At 40.7% G+C, this 16,541-nt stretch overlaps 1 protein-coding gene across 1 annotated transcript in view; it reads right to left on the bottom strand.

The window, feature by feature from the left end:
• Nucleotides 1-8,227: 8,227 nt before the first annotated feature.
• ANTXR1 (ANTXR cell adhesion molecule 1) overlaps nt 8,228-16,541 on the bottom strand; it is a 213,916-nt gene continuing 205,602 nt past the window's right edge. The window contains exon 18 of the mRNA XM_019718386.3: nt 8,228-12,170. Within this exon, the coding sequence (XP_019573945.2) occupies nt 11,910-12,170 (261 nt within the window). The 3' untranslated portion in view covers nt 8,228-11,909. The remainder of the gene's footprint in view (nt 12,171-16,541) is intronic.

Genomic DNA, 16,541 nt, shown 5'->3' on the forward strand with positions numbered 1-16,541 from the left:
AAGTTCTGAGGAATGTGAGCGCAGAGTCAAAATCAAAAAGCATTTAAGGAGACAGGGTACTTTGAGCAAGAGACATCAGGAACAACAAACCACAGAATCTGGCCGCAAAGATTTTAGATATGGGAGTTATTGAATACAAAATATAGGTTAAGCATGTTTAATATATTAAAAAAAAGAAAAGTGGTGATGAAAAATTTGAGGTATAGTGATTATGAAAAGTAAACAGGCACATTTGAAAACAACCAGATAGAATTTTTTAAATAAAAGACAAATATAAAAATTGAAATAAAGACCCTCAAAGGATGGTTTAAAGAGATATTGGTGATAAATCCATGAACAGGAAACTAGATCTGAAGAAATTATCCAGAATGCATAACGGAGAGAATAAGAGATAGAAAATATAGAAAGACAGTTTAAGAGGCATAGAGGAAGGTAAGGAGAGAGAATGGAGAACAATTTTTGAAGCGATAATGACTGAAAAAATTTCAGAATTGATGAAACATACATGCATACTTCAGATTCAGGAAGCCCAGTGAATTTACAGCAATAAAAACAAATTTTTCATTAGACAGATAGTAGTGCTACTGAGAAAGACAATAGGGAGCAGCTGATATTCCCAGCAGCTAGGGTGGGTATGGCATTTGTCAGCCTTAAGAGAGGATGTGGGCAGAGTATTATACTACCCACTACAAATTTTCATAATATTAAGTAAAGAAACACAAGATAGAAAATTGTATTTGTAGTATGATTTCAATATTTTAAAATGGGCATATATAAACAAAAATTACTGAAAGGAAATAAGCTAAAATGTTTGAGATTTTATCTTGTTGGAATAATGGATAACTTTCATTTTCCTTCTGAGCTGTATCTTATTAACACACAGAGACAGAAAAAACCTTAAGAGTAGTTTATGGAAAACATAAAACTATCCTACTGATTCCTCTCTATGAGCTGTTCAAACCAGTCAGAAAGTGTCTCTCAATAGGTGAATGGATAAACAAGCTGTAGTACATCCATACAATGGAATATTACTCAGCAATAAAAAATAAATGATCAAGCAACAAAAATACATGGAAGAACCTTAAATGAATATTGCTAAGTGAAAGAAGCCAATCTGAAAAGGGTACACACTGTATGATTCCAGCTTTATTGTATTCCGGAAAGGCAAGACTCTGGAGAAAGTAAAAGTAGTAAAGATAGCCGAGGTTGGGCTGGCCCAGTGGCTCGGGTGGTTGGAGCTCCGTGCTCCTAACTCCGAAGGTTGCCGGTTCGATTCCCACTTGGGCCAGTGGGCTCTCAACCACAAGGTTGCCAGTTTCGATTTCCTGCAAGGGATGATGGGCAGCGCCCCTTGCAACTAATGATTGAACACAGCACCTTGAGCTGAGGTGCCGCTGAACTCCCGGATGGCTCAGTTGGTTGGAGCGTGTTCTCTCAACAACAAGGTTGCTGGTTCGACTCCCGCAAGGGATGGTGGCTGCACCCCCTACAACTAGCAACTGCACCTGGACCTGGAGCTGAGCTGTGCCGTCCACAATTAAGACTGAAAGGACAACAACTTGGAAAAAATCCTGGAAAAATACACACTGTTCCCCAATAAAGTCCTGTTCCCCTTCCCCAATAAAATCTTTAAAAAAAAAAAAAAAAGATAGCTGAGGTTTCCAGGGGCTTAAGGAGAGAGAGGCAGAGGAATGAAAAGGCGAAGCATGGGGGCAGAGTTAGGGTGTTGGAACTATGCTGCATGATACTGTATGATACATGGTAGATACATGTGCATTTGTCAAAACTTATAGAACGATGTAACAGAGTGAACTCTAATGTAAACTGTGGACTTTAGTGTTGATTTATCAATTGTAGCAAATGTGCCACACTAATGCAAGATATTAATAATAAGGAAAACTGTGCAGGAAAGAGGGGATATATGGGAATTCTCTGCACTACCTGCTCAATTTTTCCATAAGCCTAAAACTGTTCTTAAAAAAAAAAGTCTATTAATTAAAAAAAAAGAAAAAGTGAGCATCTGTTTCTGTAATCTACTAGAGGCAACAGCATGAGCAGCAACTGAGACTGAATTTAACAGACGACACGTTCACGTTCAGCAAACTGAGGTAAGGAAACCTCCTTATCACGGATTGAACAAAGCTCTTTCAGGCAGTTGTGAAATATCAGAACATAAATCTACAAATGAACAGCTGCTTTGTTTATGGATGCCTTAATGAGTATCACAACAGCTTGACTTCTGATTCTGGATTCTTGTTGTTTCCTCAATGAACCATGATATAACTGCTGAGTCTTGCCCTATGCATTCTTAGAATGGCAGGGAATCTGGTCCTGTGACAAGACGTTTGATAAACAAACAGGCAAATTGGAGCTGATTCTTCTTGTGACTGCCAGTGCTGGCGCCTTTTTCTCCTTCTGGCACCTACCCGAAGTTCCTGGCTTCTACTCTTTCTTATTTTTCCTCCCCAGCCAACTGCAAAAAGGACTTGACCTCAGCTGACATAGAATGTGGAAGAACGTGTATGCATTGAGAAGTAACCCAGTCAGCTAACAAAGAATACATTTTCGCAGGACTTCATTCAGTGCCACCCAGTGAGAGTCCACACTTGGAATATTTGCTCAAAGGCAGTAGGGAAATGAAAACTTGTTTATTACCTCTGGTTCCTGAAAGGAAACACTGTCTCAGACAGAGCTTCCACTTCTATTGTTGATTTGCTTAAACATGTGGATGTGTTGGGATTCTTCCTTTATGTTTGTTCACTCAGCTAACATTGATGAACTGCTACTATGTGACAGAGACCATACGTACAGAATTATTACTGGAGACACTACAGCAATATATGTCCTACTATGGTACCAGTGTGTGTGTGTGTGTGGGGGGGGGGGCGGTGAGAGGAACCTTTTTCTTTTCTATCTAATTTTTGCGTTGATTATAGAGACAACTCTTTCCTGCCCTTCCATTCTTCTCTCGACCATTTTTTTTGCTTTCCCCTGGGAGTTGAGACCTATTCGATTGGCGAGATTATAAGAACTGACCATTCATAGGTCAGTGCTACCAGTGGACACAGTTACAATTAATCAGAAGCAAAGAAACTTCATTGCATTCTCTTTAATTCACCTGGAGTCTATTTTTATATAGAAATTTCACCTTATTTTTTTCCCCAATTAGATAGCCCTTTATTAAAGAATTAGTTCTTGGAAATGCCACCATTGTCATAAACTAAACTTCCATATATTTATAGGTCTAGTTCTGAAAATTGTTCTGTTGTATTACCATATACTGGCTATACTTGTTCCTTTTCTAATTAAAATTTAGAATCAGTATTTGAAATTACTGAAAAATTTGCTAGGTTTTTTGTTGTTGTTGGCATTGATTTGAATTTGTAGACCATGTATTTGTGAGAGAACTGATGATCTTTTCAGTAATAAGTCCCATTCAGGAATGTAGTACAGCTCTCTATTTATTAAGGATAGTTTATGAAAGTTTTATAGTTGTCTTCCTATAAGTTTTGTACATATTTTGTTAGGTTTATTTCATATATATATATATATATGTAATTTCTAATATATATATTATATTTACAGGCATACTGCATTTTATTGTATTTCATTTCATTGTACTTCACAAATGTTGCATTTTTTACAAATTGAAAACAAGATCTTCATAGACACAGACAATAGTTTAGTGGTTACCAGAGGGTAAGGGGGGTGGGGGGTGGGAGATGAGGGTAAGGGGATCAAATATATGGTGATGGAGAACTGACTCTGGGTGGTGAACACACAGTGGGATTTATAGATGATGTAATACAGAACTGTACACCTGAAATCTATGTAATTTTACTAACAATTGTCACCCCAATAAATAAAAAAATATAAATACATAAATAAATAAGAAAAAAAATATTATAGAAAACAAGATCTTTCATCAGCAAAAAGATTGTGACTCACTTTATTGCGATACTTGCTTTATTGCAGTGGTATGGAACTGAACCTGCCAGATCTCTGAGGTCTGCCGGTATACAAAATTTACATAAAATTTGAAAACATAAATGTGTACAATTAATTTTTGCTATTATGAATAGACAGTTTTCTAACTGGTGATGGTCATTGATGGTGTTGATCATGTATCTGACTCGCTTACTGGCCTCTTAGTTCTAATAATTTTTAAGTTGATTCCCGTGGAATTTTTAGGTAGTGAATTACACTGTGTGCAAATACGGACAACTTTTTTCTTCCTGATATAGTTACTTTTTAATTTTGTTTGTGCTATTGTCCTGTCTAGGACCAAAAGTGAATAATACTGGTTGGTGATGATTATAATTCTTTCTTGTTTTTTTTTTTTTTGGTTTTTTATTTTAAAGGAAATACACCTAATATTGTAACTTTAAGAATAATATTTGTGTAGTTTTTTGATGGATAGCTTTTATCAGGTTAAGAAAGCTTGTTTTTTTCTATTCCTAACTTACAAAGGAAATTAAAATGTAAAAACATCAATTACCAGTTACTATTAATTAGAAGCAAGAAAACTATATCTAGGATATAGTGCTAGATAGGATCTCTTCTTTTTGGTAATAGTTCAAGATTAAATAAAGATAATGATCTTTAAGGATCTCCTAAAAGCAAATATTGAAAAAAAAAAAAGTAGATCTAAACATCAAAATCCTGTGAGAACCAACGCTCTCAGCAAGTAACATGTGTAATGGCCAGGTCCTGGTGAGAGTGAGCATTTGTTTTGGTAGCTTTGATGGGGCAGATGGAAATGTCTGACAAAGGTTGGCTGTGCAATCCAATTTGCCTGCAGTTCTGCAGGTCCTATTCCTCACAGCAGTGATTGCGTCATTGGAGCAGATACAGATGTGAACGAGTCTGAAAGTCTGCTCAGCCTCATTGAAACACAGGAAACAAAACCACCGAAACTGTATGTGTTGCACAGGCAGTGATAACGTGTCTGTTTAGCACCAAGAGATGCTCATTACACCCAGTTCTGCAGAGAGTGTAGAAGGCAGTTGAATGTGGCATTAAGGAGTGTTTGTAGCAAATACATGACTGAAGCAGGAAAGAAACTTTTTCTTCTTGGAGAAATGACTGGGACTAAACAAATGATTGCTCCCAACAAGGAAAAAATTTTGAAATGTCCTAAATTAAATTATAGCAGGCCAGAGCTTGGAAGGAAGAGACACGAGAGGTTAATCCGTGAACAACTGTGGGTAAAAACCAACAAAACTGCTTACATTTGTGAATGTAGGTTGAAACTTGGAATAAACTTCCAGGTGGCTATTTCTGCAATTATCTAGAGAGAATAACTAACTGAGTAGCTGACCACCAGACGTCACCACATCTCATTTTCATGAACTTTCTGGACCGTTGCCCACAACCAATCCAAAAGAGAAAACACTTTTTCCTTACAGACTCTGCTGCACCTATCCCAGAACTAGCTCTGCTTCACCTTCTCCCACCCCCTTTAATGATAGCCAATGTAAATTCTTTCAAAGCAATTTACACCTTTCTCCCCCAAACTAAATATATAAAAGAGCCTGTCAGCTCCAGGACAGTGACATGGTTTGGGGGTCTACTAGCTTTGTCATCATTGGGAACAAGAGGAATTGAATAGGGTCTGTCTGGCTGTTCCCGTAACTCGACACCACCAGCTGTCAGTACTGTTCTCAGTGAAGGTATGCCCAACAGTACAGTATTGCCACCAGAAGTTAAGTGGTCCCTTGCTTCTTTCTGCACCCTAGCGACTACATTATCATGCCTGATATCTTTTGCCAGCAAGACCACGTAGCTGACCTAACCTCCCAAGTCCTAGTTTACCTGCACCGCACCTGGATTGCCAGAACATACGCAGCCTGGTTTGCTACATCTTCCTTTATCGCCTCTTTTGCCTAGAATTGCTCCTCTCACCTTCCTGTGCGAAGACTTCCCATTGTCTTCCTTTTCACCCTGAGGCAACTGCCTTTTGAACCCCCTTTCCTCGCCCACTCCCCAGGCCACCTCTGTAGGGAGAGAGGCTGCCTCCGAGTCACTTGGAATTCACTCCAATTGTGGAGAAGCCCATTCCTGCAATTTCAGATGAATGCACATGCTTCTGCATCACCACATACAGGCACTGCTCTTTGAATTCGCATGGGACATATATCTAGCTCCACAAGACAGTGATTGGAAATGTAGATTATAATTAATTTTAAGCCAGCCTCTTACAGAATCTATAGGTGTCCTGTAAATAATTCTAAGAATAAAACTAAATGAAAAGACATGTGCTCTCTATCCTGCCAAGCTGGGGTGGGGCTCAAAGGGAGGGGAATGTCAAAGTTTCATACTTAAAAAAAAAGAAGTGAAGCTAGAGGACTGTAAGTCTTCCATGGCCTCTTCTTGTGGTGAACAGTTTTGAAAGGGGCCAGTGATGGGAGGCGGACAATTCTCTTGTGTTACGACTTCTCCTTCAGAAGAAAACTAAATGTTTTCTGGACCCTTAGCATTCATACCCAACATTTCTTGTACTTCTAAAATGTTTTGCAAGAATGCAAACCATTTCACTGCACAAAAGAAAATGTCTTTTATGAGTATCCAGGTTAATGTTTACAAGACACTCCCAAGTAAAGATGCCAACTAAAGAACTGAGTGTGCACACTTAATAGAACATCTTATGAGTTTTGCTTTGAGCTCTCTAGTGACTCAGGCATTTTGTTAACTGCTTCTCTTGCTTTATTAAGTACATTGTGAAATGATATTTAAAACTTAGTAAAGGAGATGTTGCATAATTTTAACTCTAAAAATTAACGTTGTCCCAATTTAAGTAGAGCAGGAAGAATTTATATAACTAAGTGACCGTTTGAATCCTGAGTAAAAAGGAAAGGAATGAAAAATTATACCTAATGGAATTATAAGGCTTCTACATTGTTTAGGTTTGATAACTTTGCATTGAGGGTGCGGTGGTCCAAGACAATGCAGTACAACCGTAATCAGAATAAAATCCATCTGTTTTGCATATGCCTCCTCTGTAGTCTTCTACCAAATGTTTGATAACTGGATGCAACATTGACCTTGTTTACAACGTATGTAGATGGATGACGTGTTATAATGATTGTTATATACTGAAGTGAGACTCCAGAGAAACTCATACTTATCTGAAGACTGAAAATTGGATTTAGTGAGAACAATTGTGATTCTCCCACTCAAGTTCACAGTCACCACGTGATCAATGATCTCATCCCTGTCGTTAATGATTCCTTTCTTTATTCAATTTAATATATTGGAGCACTACTTAGTGTAGTTGAAGTGATTTCATAAGAAAGTTGGTTGGTAATGCAAGCAATATGCAGGATTTAAAAATTCTTTATACCGTATAGTAATTTTTTTTTCACTTCTAGTACTTTCCTGATTTTATTTGTTACACTTAAATTAAATGCAGCTGGAATTAATTTTGGTGTAAGAAGTGAGGTCGAGCGCCAAATTTTTTTCCTTCCAAATTGCTAGTTATCTCAAAACGACCCAACAATTAAGAATGTAATCTTAAAAAAAGTCTGTGTGCTCAACATGCTATGCAAATTGAACACTAATGAAATCTTGGAAAGAAATGGTGGCATGATTTTCTGTTTGCAGATGGTTTTATTCCAATTAAGATAAATTCAAGGTTTAATGAGGACTTCTAGAGAAACAAATTCAGGAACTAGTGAGAGACACTCTTTTACCTACAGAAAATGTAAATGGAGGAGCTGAATTGAAGCTGCCAGGAAGAATAAAGTCATTTGTATCAGAAATGTAGAAATAATAATCCTATTTTGAAGTGTATGTGGCTAGAAGGGTATTTAATGCAGCACTGTCTATGACACTGTCTAGTTTCTTGAGCAGCTGAAAATCTCCAGAATCCTTGCTCTGTGAGTCAAATCCATCATAGCCCCAGTTCTGTTACAGGCAGCCAGACGCAATCCTAAATGATACACTTCTTCCATGTGCTTTTCTGTCTTTACTTTTCATTTTATTTTTCATTTAGCATGGGTTACTTTTTAAATTTTAGAATTGTTACTAGAAATAAAAAGATATTTTGAATTAAAGAAAAAATAAGAGTCATCAAGACAGTAAAGAGTTTAGTGGAGGGCACAAAATAATTTGAGAAAATATAATTTTATTTGTCGAATGACAGCCATTTTACTATGATCAGGATGTGAAGCACTTGAACAATCTATGCTTTATTTTTTATAACAAAGAGACACAACCAGTAAAAGAGTTGATTTTAGGAATTTATTATTTTTTTTAAAAGAAACAACTTCCAGGTTTCGTCATTGTACAGGTTTAGCCTGGTCTCCTATAGCACGGTACAGCGATAACTGGGTTTTTATAACAATGACTCAGACGCACTGGAGATCTATAACTGTCTTCTGAATTATCACAGAAAGAAGAAAGAATTAGAAGAAGAGTTTAATGTTAAGTGTATTTAAAAAAATCATATTCTAATTCTTTTAAATCGGTTATCCAAGTGATAATATAGTAGAGCTCAGATAACTAGAAAAGGCAATTGACAAGAACACCCCATTCCCATCTGGTGTGCATTAGCAGGGGTTTTACTGCTTATATCTTTATATAGTTTGCAAACTAATTCAACCCATTTTACACAGCATTAATTATTTTTATTGAGTTGACACTGAGCTGAAACTGTTGCTCATTATCTCATAATTATTATATTTTTCTAACTCTTTGATGGTTGTCCCTCATCTGACACAGCATTTGGACTTTAGTGTACATGAGACTTCGAGATTATCTCTGCCCATATTTACAGTGAGGTCACCCATGGCCAGATATCCAAGACTGTTAATTAATTTGTCCACTAGCTCTGCTCTTGACCTTGGTAAAAGAGAGACCTTGTGTCTCACGGGTGTATGTGCCAAGCTCCAGGCCTGAAACAGTTTGAGAGCTGCTCGTCAACAGTGGGGACCCCTCAACGTTCTTATTAATGCTGTGCAAACAAGAGTTTCGTCATCTCAGTAACTATTTGTACATTATAAAAGCAATAGTCATGGGAAAAACCAACAAGCACAGCTTGGTAGAATAACCTGCCATGAAATATCACTGGCTTTATAATAATTTACTACAACTGTTCTTTTTATTCACACTGGATAGGAAATGCTTCCATCTAACACATGGAATACGAATATATACAACAAAAAATTGGGTTTTATTATAAGAAAACTTCACAAGGACAATAACATGGGAGTTGAAAAAGTAATTTTGTGCAGTTTCCTAATCACAATCATACGTCTGCTGCCTTTTACAGGGAATGATACAAGTACTGATAGATTTTATAAGCCAGTTAAAGAAATTTCCTGCCTGTAATAGCCTATTATTAAAATATTGCCTTGTTCATGCAGTATAGATGTTTTTCCTTCTCAACTGTCATTTTAAATGACTAGGAATGACATGATGAGTCAGTTTTAAGGACAAATCCTGCTAATCCTCTTCAAAATCATCATATATTTGCAGTTCCCTATTTCATCAAAAAGTTCACTGAAACGACATCTTGGAAACTGCACAGGGCTTCTGATTGACGTGCTGTTGAGATCGGGGATGTTGCACTCTCACTCGATGCCCACCATCTTTTTGCACAACAACGTCAGCATTGTGGCTTGAACTTTCTTTTGGCCGCAGTGCGTCATGCGGCAGTGGTGTGTGGGGGGGACCGTTTTGTACTGCCAGCAGTCAAAACAGTTGCCATGGGCTCAACGTCTCTACACTGTGAGCCTGGGGAACCCATTCTTTTATGGAATGGTGTTTTGGAGTCCAGCAATGCCACTTTAGGTGGCTGAGACATTCTGGCCTCCACTTCATGAGGGAACTATACTAAAGAAGAAGCCTAGTGTTCTAAAAATAGACAACATGGGCCAGGTTAATGGATGGGGGAGGGAGGTTGTTTTCATAGGTCCTGGAAACTATCTCTGATTTTAGTTCTATGAGAAGGCTGGGGGATTCTCTGGGAGAAGGGCTGGGTCTGAGGTGCACTTACAGAAGTGTCCGTCTGGCATTGGCATTGTAGACTTAGTGCCTGTGATCTAGGCACTCTGCCTAGATCTATTTTCGCCTGACTATGCATTTTACGCCCAAGGGTTTCCCCGTTCCCTCACATATTCTGTTTTTGCTTTCTAAATCTCTATCTCATCAGAGAGGGCTCATCTCTGTCTCAATTCTGACTGATGAGTGGTGGATCTGTGGAGTTGTGATTTGAGGATCGTGAAGAAATAATTGGGCTCCATGGGAAATAGTGCTGCAATTGACTAATAATGTCTGCCATGGCTATAAGAATTGGTGTTTATAGAATGCATGCCAGATCCTTATGTCTCTGTTCTAAGTAAGATGAAAGAATGAGGCTGGCTTGGTGAGTTTTTGAAGGGTCTTTGGAGACCATAGCCCTAAGCATTAATTTTATGTTTACTTTATACGTTGCTTTGTTCCTCAAAAGATTTAAGGGGTTTGGGAGAGAAATTTAAAAACCTGTGGAAAGCTGGAGCGGGGGAGATAATTTTGAACAGGCTGATGCAGGAGGCCCACAACAATGGCCCTGTTTTCACCCCTGGGTGATGAGGCCCAATGTTTAGAAAGTGCTTATAGGGCTTACTGATAACCACAGATTCAGAAAGACTTGGGGGAATGTAGTAGGTTCTAGGCATGGTGGGAATTTCAGGCAGAGCATTTTTGGGGTAGTTCCTCTGGGTTAACAGCTGATAATAATTTGTGAGTATGTTGAAAAGCCAAGGAGAAATATATTGGTGCCTACACGCATGGCTTTTTTTGGGTTAATCAAAGAACCTGGGGAGTTTCCTTATTACATCAGGACCATTGTCTCTCAGCTCTACCTAGAAGTCTCTGGTGCACAACTTTACCAAACAAGAAATATAAAATTGGTGAAATTGTGTGGTAGGTGCTAGTGGTGCCGTTTTGGAAGATCAACTCACGTTTGTCCCTGGAAAATGGGACCAATCACTTCTTCATAGCTCAAGTGATTTTTAAACCAAAGCCCAATCTTGACATGTAACATGAATCATTAACGGGTTGCTCTTCTACAATGCATTGTCTGTTGATTTAGGGTACCATGTCAGGCCAAAGCCAGCCACCCCAAGCTGCTGATGGCCTGTGGGTTTTAGAAACTGTTTGATGCTGCAGTCAGTACTCCCCTTGTCAACGCACACACCTGATTCCACTTACACAGCAACATGGCGACATACCTTTTTCCATCAGTAAACATCTGCTTCCTCTTCCTCACTTAGAAACCAGGAGAATTTGGAAAATAAAAAAATGTGGCATAATTTTACTCCTCTGCAAATCCCAGGAAGACATGCTTTTGGATATCTGTCTGATGTTAAGTTCCTTGCCACAATGAGTACCCCAAGCTTTCCCCAAAGTTGTAGGCAAAGGGTTTCCACCTTCCTGGGTGGTGCACAGGGGTGAGGATTCCTTGGTTCCTAGGCCAAGGGTCCAGGGAAGTGATGGAAATGGAATGGAGGAGGGAAGGCAGCATTTAGAAACTCAGCAATGCTATTTCTTATCCGACTCTGCGTTTCACCCTCAAAGAAATGATTTCTTACTGGTCTCCATGAGACATGTTCCCATTTAGAGCACTTCAGCAGTTTCACTGTCTCTGGAACCTTCTAGAGGTGCTGGCTGGCTGGCTATAGTTGTGACTGTAGTTGCCTCATCGTTTGTTTTCAGGCATTTCAGAATTTCAGTTTCTTTCTGCTGATCACAATCGTTGGTGTATTGGCATTACAAACCATTTTTTAACGTGTGTGAACATCAGTGGGCTTTATCACCACTCATTTCCAAGGCAGAAGCCTCCTTTAACTGGAAAGACTTGTTCTAACACCACAGAGGAGCCTCCTCCCTAAAGTTTCTGAGAGAGCCCAGAGCATGAACTTTGGATTCTAGACAGAAGGCCGAGGAGGAGGCCGGGAAGGGGGTGGGGCCCTGTTGGGAGGTGGAGCTTGAGGGGGTGGGGGAAGGGTGGAAGGTGGGGATGGAATTGGAGGAGTGGGAGCACTGGGGGGCGGGGGCGGGCAATGAGGGGCAGGGGGTGGGGGAGTGTAGATGGGAGCAGGAGGTGGTGAGGTGGTGTGGTAGGCGTTGTTGAGGGGGTACTTGGCAGGCTGATTGTTCTTGACTCTGGTGAAGTTGATACAGCGCCCCTGGAAGAGAATCAGAGAGAAAGAAATGTAAGCAGAACTTGTTATGACCTTACAACAGGGCAGGTGGGCAGTGTGGTGGGTGGCCTGAAAGAAATACGTAGAAAGCAGACACGAAGTTTATGACTATGTTCTACTGCCACGCAGTAGAACTTGACAACAAAAAGCACTGTTTCCTTTTCCTGGGCTTACTGTGTTACAAGATTATTTAAAATTCATTTTTCCTGCAGTCACTCTCTCAAGGAGGAGGAAGAGAAGGGGTCTCACGGTAACTGGATGCACGGGGTCAAGCCGAGTACAGAGGTCATCAGATTTAGTCTCCTCAACAGCCTTGCCAGCCCGGTATTATTATCAATGGTCTATTTCATAGATGAGGAAACCCAGGCTCAGAAAAGTTAAATCACTTTCCCAAGGCCACACAACTAGGAAGAGGTGGGATTGGTGAAAGGTAAGGAATAATGACCCAAAGGACAATTACCTGGAGGATATAGAAGTGTGTGATTTGAGACTTGGCTTAGGATGAGAGTCACAGCAGGGACACAGTGCCTACTGGTGGGAGATGGGGAGCTGAGCAAACCTTTCCTCATGCACCCACTTATCCTTCCAGTCATCAGTAAGCCCCTGGTCTTCTACACACCTTTCCCTGATGACTCTAGCCTCCACTTAACCTCTGCTTCCCTCTCTAAGTTCTTCTGTAGCGAAGGTCTGTGCCACACACCGAAACCCAAATACTACAATTGTTTGATCTGTAAATGCCTGTTCTCCCCAACCAGATGAGAAACTTCTGGAAGGGAGCAGCCATGTTTTGTACTTTGCTGCTCCACTATTGGTTTAGGAATTACAATGCCATATTTAGATAACAGAACCCCATTTTCTCTGAGTTTGCATTTCATGAGATTAAACCAGGGCCTACCATTGTTAGGTTCTGGTTGGGGGTCCACTAACTGAAGAAATAAGTTACCATCTTCTCAGTGCATTGCCCAGAACTCCCAGATTGAGCTCAAGCTTTCATGCCGTGAGTTGATTTTGTAACCCAGTACTGTAAATTCCCAGTGTCCAAGCAGCCCTCTTTACAGTTTTATAAATCTAAGCCTTGATTACAGTTTATTTATGATTCTGGATAAAGCTCAAGATGTTAAAGCCCTAATGATTACCATCTGTGAAAAATTCCTATCATGGACAACTCAGAGTTGGGATTTACTGTACTATACATTCTGCCCTTCGTTCCTAGACATGCTAAGTCAGACCAAGAGAATGGGGAGATTCATTTCCTTTAAAGACGAAGGAAAATTCCAGTTCTGGGAAGGAGCTGTTGGAGCCTGGGTCTAGTCCTTGTGTGGCTTCAGATTTCCTTTGGGGCTGGCCATCCACTGCTCTCTCCGTCCCTTTAGGGGTCACTGGTGCTGGGCTGGAGCTCGAGAGGAGGCCCATAAACCCAGAGGCTGGGGGTGGGAGTCAGGTCGGGAGAAAGACCTCCCTAGTGAGCCCTTCCAGCTGCTTCCTGGCCTCTTGGCTATAGTTGCAGGGGGCTGGGGTTGGCTGGAGTGGAAAGAGGTAAGGACCCCCCCCCCCCACCCTTTCCTACAGTCAGTAACATCCCAGGGCTGCACCATGGTCTCCTGCTTCAGAGAACTGGGCGATGGTTCATTATAGACCCTAGTACGTTAGCTCTGACACAACAGCCCAGAGCACTCCTTAAGCGGCCAGAAGGGAGGGGGCAAGCTCACCACCTGTGCAGGGCCTCAGCTGTGTGACACCCACTGTGTGATATGGGGTAGGGTAATAATACCACCTGCCACTGACAGTCATTATGAGGATTAACCTAATAGGTGCTGGGGAAGGCCATGGAACAGTGCCTGGCACGTGGTGTTTGGAAAATGAAGTTGAGTCTAGATGGGGAAACTCGCTCAGACACAATAATGACCTTGTCTACTGTAGAAAGGTGAGCTGGAGGTACTATCAGGTTTTCTGACTCCTAGGTTAGTGCCTTCTACGTGAGCTGCAGGCTGGAGCCTCTACATGCCACACCTGGCTTCTATAATAAAACTGGTGTACAGGGGAAACATGTAGTTTTGGACATGTCACCAGTGCAGCACTCAGAGCCCGCCCTCTTATGTACTTTCCTCTATCTTCCCATTGCTAATGTAACTCCTGTAACTTATAGGACCTCCCACAGTGTTTTGCACACCCAGTTGACTGACCATGCATTTATACATACTTATTGTCCTGAAAAAGGTACAGACTCCACATAAACAAATCCTTGGGGTCAGTTACAGTAAGACGCAATTAGGGCTTCAGGGTGGGGTGTGGCTACAAATTAAGTTCTTAAAACCTGGAGCTGGAGGAGCCAACACAAACACTGTAACACTTAGACCATATAATTGGCCTAAAGATCAGTTTACACGACATCATTTTTTGCTTGTGAGAGGATAATAGAAAGGCCAGATGTTCTCAGTGTCATGTATGCCAGCAAATCTGCACCAGTGTTTGCTTAAAATGTTGCTAGGACGATTGGAGAGCTCAGTTCCTACACTGGTCTTTGTAACCCAGTTTAATTCTTTGCAGTATTGTTTTTGGGTGGTTTAATTCAGATCCAAGATTTGGCTTTGACCTCAGTTTACCTCAGCTTGCTCATTTACGGGGAATGAATGCCAGTGATTTTCACACATTAGCAACAAAATGCTCTTGGGAAATTCTAAGAAGAAAATGCAACGGTATCTCTTGCTAAGTGGTAGCTTGGCAGGGTGCTGGAGGGGCTCCTCCGAGGCTGGAAAATGCCATTTTGCTTTGACTGAATCGAACGACATTGGGGGGATTATTGGAAATGTCCGGGCACATCATCTTCATTTATTATCAAAACCTATGAGCTAAGTAGTATTATCTTCATTGTACAGAAAGGAGACTGAGGGCTTAGATTTATTTAAATAACGTGCCCAAGATTATATAGCTGGTAAATGGTCAAAGTGGGATTTAAAGCAGCTCTGCTTGCTCTAGGCACAATTCCTCTTTTTCATTGTATTATCCTGAAGGCAGACCAAAAGTACCAACAATTTCTTCTTGAAGCACTTGTAGATGGTGTCACGTCTTGTAGCACTTGGTCACAATCCATCAGCTCTTGACCTAGCTGTCAAGAAATCTTTCCAGAACATGAATCTGATCAATTCACTGCCCAGCTCAGAATCTTTCAATGGCTCCCCATGATCTTTAGAATAAAATCCAAATGCCTCCAATGGCATATTGCAGCCCTTTGTGATCTGGTATTGGTTTCTATCTTTCAATCAATTTCTTGCTTTTTTATTGCAGAATGTGCAGGCTGGCCCGTCCTAAGCCCTCCACAAGTATTTGTGTGATGAAAACATATACTATGCCACTTGGTACTCTTCTCAGTATCAGCGTGGCTCCCCAACTGGTGGGCGAGTGTCTCAGAGGCAGCATCTGGCTTCTTCTTGACATCTTTAATGCAGCACTAGCTTCAAGATTAAGCTGGTGCTCCACAGATACTGCTGTTATCCCCAGAGGTTTCTGAGGTGGAGCGAGCCTTTGTTGAAAGCTCAGATTTCCCCCTCAAGTTCTCAGAGGATCAAAGGTCCATGAACTCTCGGCTGTGAGTTTAGGTCTCTTTGGTCATCCCCTCATGGCCCCTTAGGATACCTTCTGGGATCTTGGGTGAGGGGTGGCCAGAATCCTATGTGTTCCCCTTGATTTCCATACTAGAAATGTTAACAGGTTACCTTTAAAAATACCTTTTGGGGGGTTACTTTTGATTGATTTAGCAAAGGAAATTGTCCCTCAACAAAATCCTTTATATAAATTGGAGGTGATACACTCCGAAACAATCATGGTAGAGTTGGGATGACAGATCTTGTTGACCAGGTTCTGGCTTTTTCCCAGTTTTACTGAAGACACCAATGGTTCACAGTGAGCAGAGACAGGAAACTGGAGGGGTAAGGCTGTGGTCTGCCCTGTGGGTCAGGCCTGGGAGGGAGGTGTCCAGTTCTGTCACTAGCACACTCACTGGGAAACCTTGAGTAAGCCACTTTCTCTCAGCTTCCTCATCTGTCAAATAAAATTGTTGTGCTAGCTAGATGGCATCCAGGGGTCCTTCAGCCTTAATCTTTTATAATTCAATCAAAATTCGAGTTGGCTTTGGAGCTCTTTACTCGAATACTTCAATCTGAATTCTTTTGGGGCAGCCAGTTTACACATCTTTTTATGCTACTTAGTTTGGCTGATTCTTAGTATTGCATGTTTTCCAGCTGGTCATTAGATTTATAAATATTAATAAATCGAATTTCAAAACTGGACTCTCCACCTTCTGCTCTTTGGTTACCATGGTAAGGACTCAAGCTTGCCTGTGAATTCTGAATTTGGGTT

The sequence above is a fragment of the Rhinolophus sinicus genome, chromosome 2 (genome assembly GCF_057876585.1).
Source record: "Rhinolophus sinicus isolate RSI-liver-muscle chromosome 2, RSI-T2T, whole genome shotgun sequence".
NCBI classification, from domain to species: domain Eukaryota; kingdom Metazoa; phylum Chordata; class Mammalia; order Chiroptera; family Rhinolophidae; genus Rhinolophus; species Rhinolophus sinicus.